This window comes from Meleagris gallopavo, chromosome 2, assembly GCF_000146605.3.
Source record: "Meleagris gallopavo isolate NT-WF06-2002-E0010 breed Aviagen turkey brand Nicholas breeding stock chromosome 2, Turkey_5.1, whole genome shotgun sequence".
NCBI classification, from domain to species: Eukaryota; Metazoa; Chordata; class Aves; order Galliformes; family Phasianidae; genus Meleagris; species Meleagris gallopavo.
The window spans coordinates 36,292,734-36,315,359 of NC_015012.2; the positions used below are offsets into that span (position 1 = coordinate 36,292,734).

The following is a 22,626-nucleotide window of genomic DNA, read 5'->3' on the forward strand; positions in this document are numbered from 1 at the left end:
AACTCAGCAGTATGGAACTGGACTTCATTTCTGCAAGGGTAAAAAGCCTCTTTGATGTGAATAGTTCTCCCAACTTGAATAAATGGCAACAGTCTAGGTACAATCAAACATTGCTTTCATACAGCAAATAAATCATTACTGCTATCAAATCTTGTTACATACCATACCACTGTAGGAATGGCGCAGCAGGATTGCATGTCCATAGAGAAGCGTTCGATGACCACCACCTTGTGCAGACTGAAAAAGAAATAATATACTGATATGTTGGAAAAAAGTCAGGCCTTTTGCAAAATAAACAAAAATGAAATAATTTAAAAAAAAAAAAATAAATCAATCTCTGGACAATTTATATTTGCCCTTGTCACAGAGAAGTATGTTTCTTGAAAAAATCCTTCTCAAATCTTAGGTCAAGAACATAGCTTTTTAAATGTTCTCACCTTAGTTTTAATTGCCTATGAATATAGAGAGCTTTAGTCAGAACATTTAAAGTTCTTGGGACAGATCCTGGGTAGAATCTGGATAAGCATATCTAAAAGCTCTTGACTTTTTCCATTTAGAGTTCCTCAACTTACTAACAATGGAAAATGCTGTATTTTGTGCCCAGTCACAAGTCAGGTATAAAATATATTGAATAAAATTTGAATCCTTCTTGCCTGGGCTGAAAGTAGAAGACCCTCCAGAGAACTGCAGCTCTGTTGTACTTTGTACTACCCTCTACGCTGTTATATAGTCTTAAATCTCTCTTTATTTCCTCATTTTTATACAGAAGAGATCTCCCAAGGGAGTGAGCTTCTTGTGTATTGCCCCTGGCTTCACTGGAAAATACTAATTATTTATCAACCACATTTATGAACAGCATTTTTAAGATTGCTTCAACAATTTGATTCAGCATTTAAATACTATTAGACAGAATTCCTTATCTGCTAGGCCAGACAACTGCTCAAAGACAACCAAGACAACTCAAGAGAATTTGAGGAGTTCAGAAAATTCAGAAATTAGGTCCAAAGAAATGTTCCACTTGAGAAGCGCAGTATAAATCTTTTCTGAAATAAATTATGGTAATAAAAGTTATCTCAAGAAACTACTTTGTTTTTTTGCTTCTCCCCCCTCCCTCCCCCCAACAATGCATTCATCACAGTTTCTGTTTATCTACAATCAGGTTAAACACTCAAAAGAACAAATAATCTCATTAAAGCACAAGCAACCTTCCAGGTTTTGCTGAAGATCAACAAATTCCTTAACCTGAGATTCATCTGACTGACACCAATCAGGAGTAGAGACTGGCTGACAATACACTGTTAGGAGCTTAAATCCACATTTATCTGATCACTACACACAACATTATGCACATCATGCTCTTCAACCATAGATAACTATTTCTACTTGCAAGGAATATTCTTTCACGTAAGACACCTAATTTAGCTCCTTTCATGAGGCATTCCTACCCTTTCTTTTACCATAGCAGGCTGACCTTGTGTTTGAATGAAGCATCAAATTCATTACAGAATAAATTGGAGGGAGACATGCTATGCAATCTCTATGGCATCTTCATTTCAGTGCTGAAGATCGATCTCACCAAACGGCTCTGCTGACAACCCATGATTTCTTTTCTTCATGTACTCATCATCTTTCCTTAACGTTTATCCATTAACATAATATTTCTTGATCTTTGAGTTATTTGGTTATCTATTGACCTATATATAGAGGTTGTGAGAAATCTAGTAGTTAAAAAAAAAAGAAAAAAAAGAGAAAGCAGCTGCCAAGAATTTATGGTTTTTTATCTTTAATAAGAAGAGAATATCCTGATGGACACAAAGTATACTTTGAGTTTGAACAAACTGCAATGCCAGTTAAAATGCAAGGAGACACTTCCAGCAATCTCTCTGGAAGAGTGACTGACATGATTTTTATTAAGAAAAGTCAGAGTCTTTGTCATGGACACAGTCTTGACAGTAAAACATGAAGTTTTAGCTTTGAACCACCATTACTACTGCTGCTTTTTCTACAAGGAAGGACAGAGACATTTGATAATGTCAGGAACATAATGCCAAAGAAGAAAGCTGAGAATCTGCTGCATATCCGCATGAGGAAGTGGAGAAAAACCACTCTGAAGTAACTGTCTTATTAAAATTTCAGATTTACCCAGATGCTTTATCAACAGCAAGCATAGCCATCCAACCAATAAAATCACTAATATGGAAAATATCCTGATATTTCAGTAACATTTCTGCCATTATTCTACACTACTAGCCGTAAATTTTACATAATATATATGGATTTTGCTGCCAGTTGTACAAAACCTGAGAAGAATGTAGGAATTATCACAGCTGTGTTAACTTGCCCTTATTTGGGGCATACCGATTTATCTGTTAACAACTGTTTTGCTAAATACTCCCTTTCTACAGAATCAGAAGAAAGACTGGCTCAAAAAATGCCAGTTAATGGGGGGACTGTTTTGTTTTTTTTGTTTGTTTAAGTATTATTTTAGTTCTCTTGAAAAAAGTTACCTAAGAATAATTATTTAACCAATTAAAAAATACAAGGGAGTTTGCTGTTCCTCTTTTTTAGCCAGAAAACAAAGAGTTGGAATATCTTCTGCTTCAACATTTCTGAGAGACAATTATAATCAAGCCAGATAGATAGAAGGAGAATGAAAAATTGAAACACAGAAAAATACAGGACAGAACAGAAGAGCAAGCTGGGACAATGAAAATGTCTTTCATTTTGAAGATTACCAGGTTACATACATGTCTGTAAGTCAATTTTCTATCTTAAAAGCTCATTTTGTATCTACTTAATATTTAGCACTCATTTTTATGCCAGAAAGTGTGTAGTAAGAAGTTATTGGGCCATAATTGTCAACTAAGTGTGTCTTTGATTTTCAAAAGAATCCATTCCTACCTATAATGTTATAGAGAACTGAATTTTCTATAACTTCGTAAACTTATAAAATAAAATTTAATTAAACAAATGAAACTTAATTGAAAACCAAAATACAATTTAGTGATTGGACTTCTATGGCAAAGATGCAACATTCCAAAACAAAGCAAATGGTTTAAATTTTAGGTAGTCCTTTCTGAAGCCAAAAGTTGGAATCAATTATTCTTTTTGACTCCTTTCAATTTGGGATATTCTAGAATCCTATGAAGTGCACCATCATAGTTTTAGGAAATTTCTAGTAGCATTCAAAATTTGAAATTTTAGAATACATTGAAAATAAGACTTGCTGGAAGTAAATAATGAAATTTCAAACAAAATTTTGTTTTACAAGTTTTCTTTACGTAAAAAGCTTTCAAATATTTCAGACATTCATTAAAATGACTTTCACCTGCAACTCCTAAAATTATCCTGCACAAGCTACTACAAGTAAATGTTCCACATTATCTACCATGATTTTGATTTGCTTTATACTTTTAATTCATACCATTCAGAGTCATTTCTAAGTTGGACATTCCCTGAATAAAAGCAGGATGTAGAAAAATATATTTGGGATCAAGGGCTGAATCCATTGACATTTTTACTATCTATGCCACTCAGAAATATCAATCATATGAATGCTCTCCTTGGAATTTTATCCTCCAACTTGCCTCCTTCTGGCAAGTTCTCACTTGTACTGAGAAACTTTTGTAATTACAAAAAGTGAATACCTTAGACATTCAAAGAGATTTTTAATCAAAAAGACATTGGCTTTTTGTTCTTTTCAAGAGAACAGCTTAATTTCTACTAGAGAAAAGATTTATTACATCAAAGAGTATGCTACTACAAACCAATGCTAATCTTTTCTTCACAGGTCCATGCAATCCCCAAAGATGTAAAAAAATAACAAAAAAAAACTAAAAAAAAAACACAAAAAAAACCCTTCAGGGACATACCAACAAAAGATAAAAATGAAAAAGCATGTTCATTCAAACAGGAAAGTAATTCCAGTGCTTTGTGCATGCACAAACAAATCTTTTGCAACATTTGCACTATTCAGAACTATAATGCCTGAGAAATGCACTCGCATCAATATATGATGTTCCAGACAATTCTAGTCAACCAGGAAAGCCATTTGAACCACTAGCACTGAACGTGTCATAACAAAATAAGAACTTAATCACACTCTGTAGAAAATCAAACAAGGTAAAACAGTGTTATTAAGAATTGTGTAATAGCTTTTATTGCCTGGAAGATCTTTCACAGTGAACCTATAAGAACAGAATGGAATTAGTTGTATACGCTGTAGGGAAAATGGCATTACAAAAACCAGATCGTAAGCAACTACAGTTTTGAGAGAGTTAACAAGAAAAAAGAAGTTAAAAGGACTAAAAATCAGTTGAACAATAAACTACAAGGCATAGGTAGTAAATCCTTAAAAAAAAAACCAATCCATATAGTTAATAATAATGGTAAATTTCAACCAGTTTCTTTGCCTAATATTTCCTCTGTGCCCTAGACCTAACCAAAGGAGATGTTAGACCAAATGGTCTAGATGAACCTTAGGGCCATTCAGGTATTACTCTGAATAGGTTTCTAAAAGTACTATAAAACCATTTTCATGGCAATGAAATTTTATTACAGCTGAGAGTGGCTATACAGTAAAGGAAGTAACGTGATTACCATTTTTCTTCACAAATATCTTCCAAGGCAAATATAGCAAGATAAAGTTAAAAGTCTTAAATATAACATACGTACACAGTAGTAAAACATTGTCCTTTAAAGCATCAGGTATTTACATTTCATTAAAATGGAACAAAGCCCTGAAGTAAAGCTTAAATTAATCTTTTGTTTCCAAAGATAATTCCAGAAAACAGTTCTGCATTAAATTTATTTTTGTCACATACTTAAAATGCTAATATGTAGTAATAGTACAATGACTTAAAACATATCAACTTGGAATTTTAAATAAAGGTATTGCAAACCTATTTTTAAGCATCAGCTTGACAAGTTTGAATGAGGGGAAAAGCTAATTGTTTATAATGGTTATGTTCATCTAACACAAAAAGCAGATGCTGGAGACAATAATATGTCAAACAGATGACACCTTACACCTTAAAAACTCTTAGGAAAAAAAAAAAAAGTGAAAACAATCATCTTCACCAAGAGAGTGCTGTAAGTTTCATGAAGCTATATAATATACATCTTACAAATATTTTTACTGATACAAAAACTGCAGAATGAGCAAAAAAAAAAAATCTATCTAAATCAAGGCACTAATTTAACTGCATAAGTAGAAGCATTTTATTAAACTTAGAATACCTCTCAATTTCCTGCTTCGAACGCTTATAGGGGTTGGTTCAGAACCAACAAAACCATAAAAATACCAAGCAGAAAACTGCAGCCACCACTGACAGAGTCTCTCAAATTCCATTCTTTGGGTCTCATGTGGGAGCTATCACATTCACCACACATGACCAGTCAACAGTCTGAAATTATGTTTAGATCTATTAGCAAGAGAAATCAAATCGGAAATTAGGGTCTCATAAGAAGTACTGGCTTGAAAAAGTCATCAACGATGCATTCTGAGTGAAAGCATGTAGGCTCTGGCATACACTCTTCCTAACCAGAATCTAGCTGCCCTCAGAAGTGTAAGACAGTTAACATCAACGCCTTTTACTAAAAGCCAAATAAAACTTTTTGAAGTAGGAGACCAATGCTAGCATGTAGCCTCAACTGGTTCTCTAGAAAGAAAACTATGAGTACAAGGTGAGGAACACATGCTCTGTTTATATAAAATATCTTTAAGATTGATAGTTAAGTAAATTAAATGATGGCATTTAGTAACCTGCAAGATAGAAAAAAAAGTGCTGAAAGATCTTGAAAGATTTTGAGTTTTCACTCAGGAGAACAAAACTTCCATGACAGCAGAATTAGCAATGAAATGATAGAAACCGGACAGAGACTGAAAGGAATCAGGAGGAATGGGAAGGAAGGCTGTCCCATGCTCTAAAAGCATAATTATGTGAATCTACGCACAAATCTTTACATGATGCGCCAATCATTTCTGTAGAGGATACTCAAAATGATGCATCCACAGGAACATAAGAATAATTCATTCCATTACTAGCATGCATTTTTCCCATCTATTGTAGACCAATTTACCTAAAACCAGCTGTGAAGATACAGTCCTACAAGCTGACCAAAGCTGGAGACCACTACAGGCAAGTGCTTTATGGAGACTACCCCACAATTGTACTGGTGTCTAATGCTTTTCACACTGAAACCAGCATAAGAGCTTCCTCCTGATACCAGGCAACACCTAACCTGGAAAACAGAGAAAGTCTCCTTCATGCAGAGCAACAGGCTTGGGGCAGAGTGGCTGGAGACTAGGTGGCCAAGAAGGCCAACAGCAACCTGGCTTGTATCAGTTATAGTGTAGCCAGCAGGAGCAGGGAAGTGATTGCCTCCCTGTACTTGGCACTGGTGAGGCTACACCTCAAGTACCGTTTTTTGTTTTGGACCCTTCACTACAAGAACGACATTAAGGTCCTGGAGCACGTCCAGAGAAGGGCAACAAAGCAGGTGAAGGATCTGAAGCACAAACTGAGAGAACTGGGATTATTTAGTCTGGAGAAGAGGAAGCTCAAGAGAAACCTTATTACACTCTACAACTCCCTGAAAGGAGGTTCTAGCAAAATTTGGGTTGGCCTCTTCTCCTGAGTGACAGTAATAGGATGAGAGGGAATAGCATCAAGTTGCAGCAGGGGAGATTCAAGTTGGACGTTAGGAAGAACTTCTCCAAAAGAGTGGTCAGGCACTGGAACATGCTGTCCAATGAGGTAGTTGAGACACCATCCCAGGAGGTGTTAAAAAACATGCAGATATAGTACTCAGGGACATGGTTTAGTTGGGAAATACTGGTAGTAGGTAGACAGTTTAACTAGATGATATTTAGCAGTCTTTTCCAATGTTAATGATTCTATGATTCTCTTAATATCAACATTATCAATAACAGCTTAGGGATAGCTAAAAGAATTTAGTGATTAAAAAAAGCCAAATACTCAAGTTAGTTCTGCCTAAGGAAACTGAAGAACCAGTGGAATATATATTCACACTTGCAATAGCAATGCTAGGAAATTACATCTCCAGCAGCACTGGAAAACTTGAAAATGGTGCAAGAAGAAAAGATTGCAAACAAAGCTATGGAGTGTGAGCCAAGGAGTTTTCCACATTCTTCTTGCTTATAGAAATATCTGTTTTCTTTAAAAATATTTGGAGAGGAGAAGATGTCAGAATTTTCTTTTCAAAGTAAAAACATCCAGGCACAGATGCTGGGAATTCTTCTACCATAAAAACATAAATGCTAATGAGACCCTTCTGTAATTACTGTGTTCTTTGGACTGCCATTTCCAGAGGCTGGCATCAAACCCATAGCGTGCAGCTACTTAGAATTTAAAGATGTCAAGTGACTCAATTCACTGACATACAGCATTGTGCTAATGTAATCCTTCACCTCTCTCATCTCAAGTAACAGCAGTGCTGAAGGGCATATTCAACACCATTTAAAACCTCTTTCCATGTCTCACTGTAGCCTATATACTATGCTGAAATAAAACAACAGAAAGTTCAATAAGGCATTATATACATATATTATGCAATACACATTGTAGTCTTCACACCTTTTTTTAAAATCACTATTTCATTATGCTACATTTATTCAAGGAATTCACTACAAAATAGTAAGTGCTGCAAAAATTCAGGAGATAAGTAGGAGACCACCTCCCTGCACTTAATGAAGAAGGCATCTGCAACACACAAGATCAAAAGGCGTTCCATACTTTTTCAGTACAATTGGCACTTACCTCCTATTTTATAATATGCCAACCCAAAGAACAGAGAAAGGAGCTCTGTTAAATTATAGGTTGACTAATAAGTACAGTGTGTAATTATACTTCATATAAATATCACTTGATTAAATTAACAGGCCAGTAAAAATCATGACTATGTCTTACTCAATTAAGAACACAGATATTTTACTACTTACATTAAAAAAACTGAAACAATTGGTAATGATAACAAACATCTCTCCCAGCACCATACTAAATTATCTCAATTTCAATAATATTGATTTGTTGGAAAAAAGATTAATCAGTCACATAAATAGAAACACTTCAGTTCCACCTTGTGTTTAATATTTCCAGTGCTACATTTATGTTACCCTTCTCCAACAATGGTGAACTTCACATCAATGAAAAGCCAACATGGCAGTGGAAATAAATCAAAAATAAATAATATTGATCATCTGTTTTGAGCCCTCTATGTAAAATAAGCATTTATATTTCTAGCTGAGGTAATGCTTCCATTATCAACTCCTATTTTCAAGCACTTATAGCAATTTAGAAGAAAATTGCCCAAGAGGAAATTTATTGATTTCTCCCTTAGTCTAGTGAAGATTTCTCTTCCCACCTCCTCCTCCTCCTCTTTCTCTACAGAGGAGATGGAAGAAATTATTAAAAATCTGCCTGGTTATTTTAGATCTAAATAAGTGGAAGAGAGAGGCATTTTTCAGAGGGTAAGGACTGTGGAAAAGCTTTTTCTGTTACTGTATGATACGAGGAATGTGAGTCATCCTTGTCACTTGAGAAAGAAGCTTACAGATAAAGAATAAGACAGACAACCAAGTGGGAAGAAAAGATGGATCAGCAGAGGAGTCATATGAAGAAAACTCCTCTGACGTTATTAAATTCACTGCCTGAAATAGCACTGCTTATTTAGCCCAAAATTCCTCCCCAACTCAGAGTGACAACGAAGCAAGCAAGACCATATCACAGAAGTGTGGGCTCACTGGGGATGAAAATTGTAAGCAAATCATTTTAGAAGGCAAAATGTAAAAAGAGTATAACCAGCACATCTTGGATAAATCACATCCAATTATTCCAAATGTCAGTTATTTAGAATGCCTGGAAGCTCTCCAAACTCCTTATTTATAGTTAAAGAGGAAAAAAAATAAAGTAGTAAAGAAAAAAGGAAAGAAAAAAAGGAAAAGAGAAATAGAGAGAGGAAGCAGAGCTTTTGCTCTCTGACCTGAGCCCTGATGGGCTGCCCACTCACAACAGCAACCCTGTCTCAGAAGAAAGAGAATGCTGTCCCTGATCTGCCAAATGCCTAAGTGATCTACAGTGAATTCTGCTGTTTACTCATTGTCTCAAGATTCCTTGTTCAGCAGGCAGTGTTCCATTCTCACAGAAAGAGTAATGATGAACTGAGAACTACAGGTGCTGGCCCAGTGCTCTGTCTCCACAGACACAGATGCCTACTTTTGGGCTTTTGTGATCTGAAGAAGTCATAACCTCAATTCAAGCTAGAATCACTGTAGTTTCTAAATCCATAGTTTTACAAAATTCATTATGTTCTTTTTCAGTGAAGGCTAGTTAGATGCTGATGTGAAAAATAAAAATAACAAATTAAATGATATCGGAAATTTACAGAAAATACAGTACTAAATGTTTAACTTACTTACCTTCATCATAAATTTCTGTAGAGCCATGAGAGGAGGGAAAAAGAGAAAATGTGAAATGAATATTTGCTTTTCAGGTGCTTAAAAATGGGACTTGTTTTCTGTAAAATAGTGAGTGGATACACAGAACCACAAATTGCAGTTAAAAGGAACATTTATCATTGTAATTAGCATAACTATAGCTTGTATAGCAAAACAGCTGCTCAGAACAAGGCTTCATTGTTTTTCTATATAAGATTTTTTTACTTTAAATAATATACTAAATTAAATACTTGTAGCTTAAAGATAAAACAGTATAGGCAAAATAGATGCCATACCTGATCATCTTTAAATACTTGGCCTGCATAATAGTTCAATGCAAGTTATAGTCTTGCATTCAAAGAGCAATGCTGGGAAGCAACACTATTACAGTAACAATTTATAACACACAAGTGCAGACAAAGTTAGGAAAATGAAAATATTACTAATATTTCATGCATTTAATTAAAAAAAAAAATGAAGTACCAAATAACTGATGTTAGAAAATTATGGAAATGTTGGGGTTAATTTTCATAGAGATGCTTAAGAGTAAGAGGAGAGGTTACTTGCAGTGATCCCACTTTCTCTGCACAAGATCTATTGTCACCTTTTCCCCTGCTGCTCTTAATTAGTTCGTGGTTTGATATCTGAAATTTTGAAGCTAGGGACTGAAGTCCAGCAGTAAATCCCTATCTCACATGAAAAGAGTCTAAGTCGGTAGCCTCCAGGAAACACTGTGCTTTCACTTCATTCAGACTTTTAAAACAGAAACATCTGTTCTCAGAGATCAAATGATGTTGTAGATAAATATTAAATACATGGGAAAAAGAGTACAGTATAAAATAATGACGTCAAAGCATTCTTCTCTTTAGGAAAATCTTCTTCACTAAATCAGGAACTTAGTGTTCAGGCATTTGGAAATAAATTCAGCAAAACTAAAAACTGGGAACCTCGTCCACCATCCTCATAAATTGATTCCTTAAAATATATGCATAAATCAGCAGTGTGATCATTTGTAGATTATTTTACATCCCATTTCTTGCCCCAATACTTTGTTTGCTTTTAATGAGTGGCTTCAGAAGCTAACCTGAAGTCTTTGCTCCGCTGTGAACACTTTAAGTGTATAAATTCACTAAAAGAGAAATCAGCTAATTACATAATTTTTAAAAAACTTTCCTATATTTGTCAATATTGAATTTCCCTTACAATAAAGAAGTCAAGAAGACTACATTCATCAAGGACCTCAAGCTTTTCTATCTGCTATTTATCTGTGAAATTTTGTCCTGAGAACCGTGCAACCACGGTTACTTTTCCATGTGACAAGTACATTAAGCAGCAGCCCTTCCGTGGGACTGGCTCTGTTTCCATAACTTAACTGCTTGAATCTAATTTCTTCACTCACGTCAGATTAACATGAATAGTTTCTCTCTTCTCATGATTACTAAAAAGATACAGAAGAATTTTATCCTGGATTTTTTGGAACGTCAGAATTAACAATTAATTCTCTCCTGCTAAACCTACTAAGTGAACTGTAGCAAGAGAAAGAGAAACGATATTCATCTCTTAGTTGCTGCCACATTATGTTCTTCAGTTACTCTGGCTCCTTAATAATTTTGAAGATCATTTACACGTCATTCTTAAAGACAGAATGTGTCACACCCCCAAGCTAGAAAGGGTGAGAGAATGACAGTCGATAAGTAACTGTGAACATTTACTTATTTACCTAATGCCAAAACCATCAGAGCAAAAATACGCTTAGCCTGCTGTTATAAGAATGCTTTCTCTTCACAGCAAACACTTACATGCCAGTTATCATGACAAGTGAAGTGAATGCCTCTATGAAACTCCAAGGTAAACCAGAGATGCTACCTGTAATGAACTGGACAGTACCCGCCCAGCTATTATCAAACGTACAGGACAGAGGGTTCCAGGTACTCATGTCACATCCTCCTACAAGACGACTCTCCCATGTTTTAAAATTAAATCCATTCCAGGGTGAAGTGCAACACTTTTAAAAAAACATCAACTTTCAGTTTGGAGGAAAAAAATAACCCCTAAAAATAAACCTACAAGTGTGCAACAGTGTTACAGAGGACACTGCTACAACTGATCTTCTGTAGAGGAAGAACTTCCTTTCTGCTCCTTCATATTGCTCTTTATTCCACAGAAAGAACGAGCACATTAATTTCTCATAAAACATTTGCAATTCAACATGCTGTCACAGTTTCCATACTTGAAAATTAATCAGAGAGAACAGACCTATAACTTGAAATTTCTTGGAGTCATTCCAACATCCACTGCTCTTGAAAGGTTTTACACCAAAGACTGATACCAAAATGTTAAAATTATACAGTCTGATACAGTCACCAAGTACAACAAAGAATTGCTGTACACTAGTCAGCAATCATCAGCTAAAAGTAAAAGAAGAGATCAAATTGTGATGACCTATAACTTTAGCTATACACAAATCTCTTAATCTGTGAATTTGAACTCCTGACAACAGAGGTTGGTCATGCCTATGGTTGAAATTCTGCATTATATACACCCTTACAAAGCATACAAATGTATGCAATATCCAGTATGACATGCAAGAAAAGAAACCTAAGTCTTAAGAATTAATAAAGATGTGATTTATCTGCATTACATAGTTTCCAGCTAGTCAAGGAAGAGAGACATTTCTAAAATTAATCTGATTAAGATTTATTAAGATGCCATTCTATTTAGGGTGAAAATAAACATACAACAGAAGCTTCAAATTCTCTGTCTTGATTACAGTTATCAGCTTAAATAACTTGCTAATTCTACACTGTCTACAACAAATTCAAGAATCAATTGGAGTTTCTCAACTGAGCACCTAGAAGCCAATGAGCAAGGTGCAACAACTGCACTTCTGATGTCTTTTTGGACTACATCAAATTGATATCAGTGCGAGTCTGATGACCGAAGTCATTAAAGACAGCATTAAACCTCTATAATGACTTGTTCAAGAAATCAGACTGTGAGTTTTATATGAACACATTTCTCTAACATTAACATCTTCTCTAAAAGTTATTCTGAGAGGTAGAACTGGTATCTGAATCCAACTGACAACTGCATACTCATATTTCAATAACTTCAGTTTTCAAATGCATATGCTATTTAAAAAAATGGAGCACAAAAGATTGCGTAAGTGCTTAGTGTTACAGAAATGCCATACTTGCAGAGGAATTAAACTCTGAGCATTCATCGAGAGGATTACCTCCATGGCTTGCATCATGACTTAAAAAATGAACAAACCTTAATTGAAGATAAACAGTTACTTTAACTTCAGTGCCATTTAAAGTAATTCATTGCACATCCATGATTATTAATGAGAGCGATAGCAAATACAGCAACTACAGAAAGACTGTTTAAAAAAAAACACACCTAGTGCTGTATTTTCAATTACATCTGCATTTCCAAATGAGTATTTCCAAAAATATTCTGCATTTTAGTAAATGCTAATCGCAGTCCAGGTCTAATTCATACCATCTAGAGAAAGTGATACAACCATTTTCTAAAAACTTTTTTCTTTCCACAGCAAAACTGTGTAAATCTGACCAAATTTTCTTTTAACTGAACGGTAGGATTCTAACTCTGTATCTAACTGCATAGCCTTGGCATTTCTCCTGCATCTCATTTTACTGATCTGAGAATTTCAAGCTATGTTCCAGGTATCAATAGTACTGTGAATTTAAGCTACGTCTACACTTTCAGTTTACAAGTTCTCCATATTTTTTTAATAGCATTGAGTCAAAGTCTGACATTTCTTTGTAAGCAAATTTCTACAACAGTAGTACAAAAGAGAGAATCTTTAAACTAAGAGGTTACTAACCTGAATAGCTTGGGATTAAATACAGTATTGTCATTATGGTCTTTCCATATAGTCAGGAATTCCAGGAATTGAGGTGAAATTTATGTTGGAAGTGCAAACCAAAAATCTAAGGAGCCAAATTGTATAATAGCCCCCAAAATCTGTAAATATTTTTATTAACACCACATCCTTACTGTCCTCAAGAGAGACTTAAATAGCTTATTTATTTGTGAGTGAATGATTGAGTTAGGATGATGGAAAGAATGATTAGTGTCACATGCCTAAAACCTAATCTAAAATCATGAAGTCTGCCACACTATAAGTATCAGAAGACAATGGTTCTATGTCCAGGTGGAGATCAGTCACAAGTGTTGCTCCTCAGTGGCCTGTCTTTAGCATCTTTATCAAGATATGGGAAAGAGTGCACCCCTCAGCAAGTTTGCAGATGAATGGTGCTGAATGGCACAGCTGGCACAATAACAGGAAGGGATATCATTCAAAGGGACCTGGGCACGCTTTAGGAGTGGGCCCAAAAGAATCTAGTGAGATTCAATATGGCCAAGTACAGGATGTTGCACATGGGCCAAGGCAGCCCCAGATATTTGTGCAGACTGGGAAAATAATTGAGAACAGTCCTACAGATTTGAGGTGGATGAAAGGCTTGACATGAGCCAGCAATGTGCACTTGCATCCCAGAAAGCCAACAGTATGATGGCTGCATCAAAAGATGGGTGGCCAGCAGGGAGAGGAAGACAATTGTATGTACCGCTCTTTCTCTGCCCTCATGGGGGCCCCACCTGGAGTACTGCCTCCAAGCCTGGGCCACGAGCACAAAAGAGATGTGGAGCTGATGGAGCAGGTCCAGAGGACGACACCAAGATGTTAAGAGAACACCTCTCCTACAAAGAAAGGCCGAGAGATCTGTGTTTGTTCAGCAGAGAAGAAAAGCCTCCAAGGAGACCTTATTGTGGCCTTGAAACACTTAGAGCTTAAAGACAAAAAAATCAATTTTTACATGGTTTGATGAGGACAGCACAAAGGAGGAATTGTTTGAAACAAAAAGAGAGGAGATTTAGATTAGATGTTAGGAAGAAATTTCTTCTCAGAGGGCATTGAGATGTTGGAACAAGTTGCCCAGAGAAGCTGTGAATGCCCCATCCTTGGAAATGTTCAAGGCCAGATTGGATGGAGCACTGGGCAGCCTGAGCTGGTGAGTTGCAACCCTGCCCATGGCAGGGGGTTTGAACTGGATGATCTTTGTGTTCTCTTCTAAACCAAGCCATTCTATGCTTCTATGATTGATTCTGCGCTAATGCAGACCTATGGTACTTACAGTCATACCAGCAGAGATAAAAAAGGAAAAGAACAGAAGTTCAAGGAATATCACAAGTTCGCTTAGTTCTTCCATAAAATAGCTTCAATACTCTTGTTCTTAAAGTGGAATAAGCATCTGGGGACAAAATTAAAGCAATGATAGTAATTCAAGTGATGAGAGGCAGAACTGGAATAATTATTATAAAAATTTCACTAGCAGATTTTATAGGCAGCAACAGCCCAGAAGTGGATGAGTTAAGCTTAACTCCATGAAACTGCTTGCAGTAAGTTCATTTATTGATCTGGTCACTAATTTGGCATTAAATTTGCTTAACTTAGGCTCTGGGATTGGGCTTCAGGGTGTCCACAGATACACAGACATAAGTGAACAGACCTTGAACATTCTACAATGGAAGATGTTTTACAGAGATCTGTGTTAAAATAAGGTACTTAACCTCATTGACCAGAAATCAGCTGTTATATCATCTGTGCAACACACAGCATTCTGCTGCTTTTAGTAACTTCTATTAAAATGCATCTTTAAGTTTTGTGTGTCCCTTTAATGCATTCTGGATTAATTCAGTATGTATATCTGTGAACTGCCAGGGAATCATCTGGAATTACAGAGTGCTAAGAGTTGCCTTACAGGGCAAATGAGGGCTCACTTGAAATGAGATGATTTCATATTTGAAGTAAAGCCAGCACTCACTTCAGCTGCATCAGATAGGAGGCTGTCTGGATTACTTAACTGATCAACTAAGAAAAGACTTCAGCTCATGCAAGTTGCAAAGAAACATTTAGCTCTGATGTCATGGGAAACATCTCATTTTAGCATAGTTTAAGAACATGCTTCTGCAAAGCAGCCTTTCTTAAGGATAAGATTCTGATGTTTCCAAATTCTGAAATTAAAAAAAAAAAAATAGGGCAAATCTCACTTGTATTTATTCAGGTAACATTGTATTTTCCAAGAATGCACTATTCAAGTACTTCAGTCAAGAAACAAGCTATATTAGAGCACGAGAACTGCATATACTGGTACACTATTTAACTTCCCTATTATGCTGGTTTTCTCTTTACAGCAAAATTGTTTCTAGGAATAAAACCTCAGAACCCAAAGATGTAGAATCAATGTGTAGATTATGTGTAATTAAAATGTTGGACAAAATGAGAAAATTATCTAACCACCATTATGGCTTAAGAAACATTCCAAGTAACTCCATACTGGTTTTGAAAAATATCTGATTCACTGAACATGAATAATGCCAGCATACTGATATAATGAACTGAAATTAACTTAACAACATTTATTCATTAATAAATACCACAAGCATTTATATATACAGTGATATAGATAACTGAAGATACACCAGTAGAAAGTGAGCTGAAAACCTTAAGCCACCATTTAAAATATGTACTTACCTACAGGCATGTCAAGCAAGCTATAACTTAATTCACTACTTGCTATAAACATGTAATTGCCATAGATTAAAGTTCTATAAACACTAGCTAAAAGAAAGTAAAACCAGTGCTCTAGCAATGCAATTGGCAATAATCCAAAGGATATCTGAGTGATTTTTGATCACGTGCAGTGCAAATTAAATACAAAGAAATTATAGAGGCCTTTTACGGTCCAAGCTTTCAGAGAGGCTTCTTTTTTTTCCTTTATTTTTTTTAGCATGAACAAACAATTTTACGCACGCCTTTATGACCACTAACTCATACATATGCACATTATGATTACACTTGAGAGAAACATATGCAAACATGTCCCATACTAGGGGTTTATATTGGATGTCCACACAAATATCTATGTATGTATGGCATACACAGACACATTAGGAAAGCTCTGAGCAAAACATCCATCTGAGAACTGTGCTTTGACTTCAGTTGTTGTGATGTATGATTTTTTTATTCTGTAGCAGCTGTTCTACATCTGAAATACTTAGTACATATAATAGATGCAGTTAGAAACAGTATCACCCATTATTTATTAGTATTAATTATTGTCATGCATTTTAGAATTATGTTGTCTGTACTGGAAAAGACAAGGTGGGTAACAGAATGGAGTAATAACACTAGACAGCAAGGCTCAAAACTGAGGGACAATAACCACAAGAGCGTATTGCAGAGTTCTAAGATCTAATTTAAAGGGAGAAGTCATTGCATTAGCATGAAATTTGGTATGAAAATACAGGAATGATCAGATCTTATATGGCCTTATATTTGCCTCCCTTTTTGAGCCAAGCAAGTTGGAGATTCATGAGCACACGGTATAAGAACAGACATATTAGACTCAGTGGCAACATGAAACATTTGGGATCAAGTGAATAAAAGACAGAATCACATACCCATTTTTCCACATCAACTAGCTGTAGGAAGAAAAAGCAAGAAATCAGTAAATCTCTTTCTTTAAATACACATATCAAAGTCTACTTTGAACTTAATGTTTCACTTCCTTGGAAATGTATCTAGAATTAAAGAAAATGTATGTGTATGAATAGAAGCTATTGTTTCGGCATCTTCTCTTAAAAATTTCAGAGCCTCAATTTTTTTTTCTCTTTATTTTATTAGAAACACTTAAAATTCTGGTAGCTCAAAATGTCCATTTAAATTTCAGATTGGGGTAGTAAATGAAGACTGATGCTGATCTAGCTGCGCATTGTACTCTTTAGCAACTGGACAAATTTACAAAACACAATTTTACAAAAAACACTTCTCCATCTTCTCTTGAATAATATTCCAAAGTGAATATTTTTTACTTGAAAAGATTTAGTGGTGGCTATTAAAGGTTTGTGGATATAATGAACGCTAAACGTATGAAACCTACAATTAGGGGACAAACATCAAACCTGGACCCAACAGACTGCAGCATGAGAAAATAGAAGAACAGAGAACTGAAACCAAAATGTCATTCATTTTTCAGTAATAGAGAACCATTCTGAAAGCTTAAGTTTTTGTGATAAAAAAACTGTTTTCATGCTTATTAAATAAACTGATTTAAAATAACTCTCTCTAAAAATTATTTAGACCATCATATATTATCAGGAAAGCTAAGTAGAACTAGAACAAATTTCAACTATTAAAAAGTTAGTACTGTACTAAATACTAAAAATTTAGATCCGAAGTATTTTTTTTTCTGGATTTAATACAGAATGTACTGAAGCATATCAAGCCTTCAGTGGTTTTGCTACAGGTACATATGGACCTTCTGTGAGCATATGTTATATACAACATTTGGAACAATTTAAGAAGAAAATTACTCAAAATTTGTACTACGTTATCAAAACCAGTAGCAAACTATTTGGATTCCAGATGCTTCTTTAATTATTGTAATAGAAAACAAGGAATTCAGTTCTCATCTACTAAAAATAATATTATTCAAAGCATATTTCCTCATTTTTTAACACCTTAAAGTGCAATGGTTTTACATTTTATATTTTAAAGCATTTATATATCAGTAGGTTCTGCTCACACACAAAGATTTGAAAACACCATCTGACTTTTTAGCTAATTAATACCAACTTGTAAGGATTTTTAATTTGACCATTCCTATCTCTCCTCTGATATGTCGACTGCATTTAGATTTATAACAGGAGTTCCACGAGTTTAATTACCAACTTCAGTTACAGAAATTACTTCTAAAAAACATCTGGTATTTTAAAACATATGCAATGTAATAAGAAAAAAGTAAGATCTGGACAAGTTAGAAAAACTGGCAACAGTCTAAAGCCTAATGCAAAGAAGGCAGCTATTATAGCTTAAAAAAAAAAGAAAAAAAAGTAAGAAATAGCCAACTTATTTTACATTATTTATTTATTAGCTTGCTTTTCATACATCTTTTGTTCAAATTATGTATGCATTATGAACAACGCATCACAAACAATTTGACTGTGCAACAATGCTACTGTTCCAAAATTTAAATGATCAGTTCAACCACAATCAGTTTTACAAAGAATCCTCTCAAGGCTCATTGAGCATTTTTAGTTGTACAATGAATTTTCTTATAATTGCTCGATTGACTGCTTATTTTAGTGGGCTCTAGTTAGGTTCAAAAGTCAAGTGCAGCATTTGTCAAGTATTTATAAACTATGCACACTAGATATTTGTATATCCATCTTCAAAGGGAATATCAATAGTCTCTGATATATGCCAAAGGCACCTTCACTCAGCAGTTCTTGAGGACAATCATATGAACCAATTTTGTACAGTTGTCAAATCCTACAGTAATTATGAAAATACAATATTATGAACGAATCCAAAGCAATCTGCTTCTGAAAGTATGGTCATCCACCAGCACAATGCACACCACGATAAAGTCCTGAATTTTCAGTTTTCATCACATTCAATCATTCTGCTGTGTGCATCTGCAGAGCTCTCCCATACCAGGTGTGCTCACTTTTCTCTACCCATCTACAAGAGTGCTTTTCCAACTCCTGAAGTCACAAGACAACATTTCTTCCCTATAGGTCACTGTCCAAAATTCTAAACTTTCCTATGTGATATACGTAATTAAAATTTTGTTAGGTTTTACTCTGTGTAACTTATACTGGAAAGCATGCCAACTTCAAGGTATTTGGAATTCTCTAACAGGGAAAAAAGTCATAAGCATGACTTGATAATGTATTTTCTTGCCCCAAAATTCCTGCTGAAGTACAGTCAACTAAAAATAACTACAAGTACTCTTTACCAAGATCTAATACAGATAAAATAGGTGTAAAGCTTACATGAATAGAAACAAAAAGGTACAATAAGCACGTCATCCTAGTACTTGTGTAAGATTTAACCTATAATTCAGTTAACAAGCAAAAAGATGTCTCACAGAACCTCTAAATACAGATTCAGTTTCACACTGATAACTGCCTTCAGCTGAGAGAGCTGGGGCTGTTCAGCCTGGAGGAGATAAGGCTGCAAGGAGATGTGATGGCAGCCTTTCAGTATCTAACATGTGGCTATAAGAAAGAAGCAGATAGACTCTTTAGCAAGGTCTGTTTTGACAGGACCAGGGGAAAAGGTTTTAAAATAGAACAGGAGATTTAGCTCGGATATAAGGAAGACATTTTATACAATAAGAGCAGTAAGGTACTGGAACAGGTTGCCCAGAAAGAAGGCGAATGTCCCATTCTTGATAATATTCAAGGTCAGACTAGATAGGGCTCTGGGCAACTTATACTAGCTGTAAGCGTCCCTGTTCATTGCAGGGCAGTTGGATTCTAAAGGTGTTTTCCAATTCAAATGATTCTATTTTATCCTATTTATGGACTATAATCCATCCTTTTCCCAGTACAGGCTCAACAAATGTGTACAAAAATCAGGAAAAACAGATGTTCTAAGTTCAAAATTCTTTTAGCTACGTACACTCGTAAGTACTTCAGTGATCTGCATTTGCTGATTTCTTTTCAGAGGTATGTAACAACTCTAGTCTTCCAGCCAAGTGTTCATCTTATATTCATTTAATCCAATCTGGAAGACTAGTTTTCCAACAGTTTTTACTGTGAGATGCATATATCCAATGTTACATTAACCAGACATAAAAGCCAGTTAAAACAGCAGGAATATAGCTCTTTTACTTCTCTTTTCTACTGTCTAAGGAGCTAAAAACAAAACAGAGAGGCATAATTCCACCACTATGAGGCATCATTCACAGACTCATTTTTTACATTTTGACATGAAGCAAGCTCACACTACACAGAACTGCACATACGTGGGCTCATACAGCACCCTTCATTAGCAGGGCACAATGCTGGGAAGTCAGCTACTTTAAACTTCACTCAGCAGACTACTCGTGCATTGTTTCCTTTTACCTTGCTGAGCAGCATGCAAAAACAATAAGGAACTTTGTTCCAGACTATATAGGAGAACCTTAGCTGAGCAGGGCTAATAACATTACCTACTATTTGTGAAAACTATAACACATATGCTATCATGATCCACAGATGGGATTGTAATCTGAAATAATCTCATTGAACCAATGAATTCCAGCTAGCACACATTGCATCTTCTTCTACCCTTATATACATTTTTCTGAACAGGAATAGGAAATTCTTATGAGAAAAGTAATGTATTTGGGGGCTTTGTTGTTGTTATTTTGTTGTTGGTTGGGGATTTCTTTTTTGTTTGTTTCTTTTGGGTTGTTTGTTTTTTGGTCTTTGGGGTTTTTATTTGTTTGTTTGTTTTTGCATTTCTCAGCTGAGGAAACTGAGCAAAACCTCTGCCTAAAATCCTCTAATCAGAATAAGTAAGATAAAATAAGGTCTTCATTTCTGCTACAATACTTGATTATCTTCACTGCTCACATTGATTTCCTGCATTTAGTATTCAACAAGGTAACTGATGATGCATGTTCTCTTCTCTGGACTATCTTCCATTGCAGGTTTTTGTATAGAAAATACTTCTAGTGCTGTGCTTATATACCTGTTAGGTTTACAATGCAACAACTCCATATGCAACATTCATCAGAAAAGTTAACTGGAAAGAAAGAATTGAATTTCTCCTTGTCACAGAGTCAACTTCTACTGACCATCATCCTGGGAAGAAAAACTTAAGCACATTACAGATCCAACGATTATGTTAGAATAGGAAAAAGGCCTGACATCTATTTCCAAAACAGCAAACTTGTCTGGGATGATAAAAGTGTTCATCTTTCTGGCATCCTCAGCCCAAATACATTCTCATTCCAAACACAGCACACTCAAAAGGGGAGCATGTATGTCAGGATAGAAATATTTGCTTGTCACAATTCTTTGAGATGAAATAGATAATGATTTTTTTCCTGTCCTTGCCTTTCCCTCAGGATTTACATAATGCAAAAATACTGTGCATGCACTCCTTTATTTCTTACAGTTCTTACATTTGATCAAAGGGCGGCAGATCAAAGCCAAGTCTTATTCTTTTTTGCCTCCTTTGAAATGGCTTGCTAACAATCATGTCTGATACTAAATAAGCTACACTGAGTAGAAAATGACAGTATCTTCAAAACTTTTACTCCTGTTAGCACTGCAGCATCTCTAAAATATCTGAGAAAAATCAAGACTTTAAGTAGAATGAGCTTCTAAATTACATTATCTTTTCATAAAGTTTTCTACTTCTAGCCGATTCATCCATCTGCTTGATACAAAGGCTCGTAGATATATAAAATGATTTGATCTTCATTTCTTTCTCTCCTTTCTTTCCCTCTTCTTTCTTTGCACTATGAATTTATGTTACACAAATTCAAAGTTTAGAAGAGCAAATCTTGCAGTAGGGCTACGCAGGCATTGTCTGCTGGACATAACAGCTCCAACTCTGTAGCCAAAATGCAGGACCCAGCACTTGGTCTTGTTGAACTTCATCCCATCGGCCTCAGTCCAGCTATCCAGATTGCCCAAATCCCTCTGTAGGGCCTTCCTACCCCCAGGCAGATCAATACTTCCTGCTAACTTGGTGTCACCTTCAACTTACTGAAGGTGCACTCAAACCTCTAGTCATGCTAGCAAACTTTAAAACATTTTGAGCCCATCTCAAAGTGTTTTCAGATTACAGATACTTTATTAACTAAGCTTTCTGTGAACCAGAGGGTTTTAATTGTCAGGAGCACATTTAACTCCTGATTTTCAGTATTTTTGGGGGAAGCACTTGAGAAATTGGCTTATCAACACCTATTAAGAAAGAGGGAGGCTTACCATTTTCCATCTTCATGAGAGATGGATTCACTCCCCATACCGTGCTGAGAAAATAACAGCTGCCAGCTATGTGTGTAATCTTGCTCTAAGTAATTAATGAAGTCAGAGCTCCACAACTGGAGATGATCTGACTTATTCAGAAATCCAGCAGACATAGTTACTCTCCCTTCCCAAAATGCATCCAGACCTTTTCTGCAGCACAGGAAACATACTCAGTTCTGGGAGGAAACACAAATTTTCCCTGTTTCTTAAACAGAAATACAGAATTACAAATGCAAGGCACTTGTATGTGATGATTGCAGACGACACCAAGCTGGGAGGGAGTGTTGATCTGCCTGAGGGGAGAAGGGCACTGCAGAGGGACCTGG

General features: G+C 35.6%; 1 protein-coding gene across 1 annotated transcript in view; it reads right to left on the bottom strand.

Moving 5' to 3' along the window:
• RYR2 (ryanodine receptor 2) overlaps nt 1-22,626 on the bottom strand; it is a 347,696-nt gene that overhangs the window by 217,111 nt on the left and 107,959 nt on the right. The window contains 3 exon segments of the mRNA XM_031552189.1: nt 163-237; nt 9,440-9,454; nt 16,949-16,969. Of these exon segments, the coding sequence (XP_031408049.1) occupies nt 163-237; nt 9,440-9,454; nt 16,949-16,969 (111 nt within the window).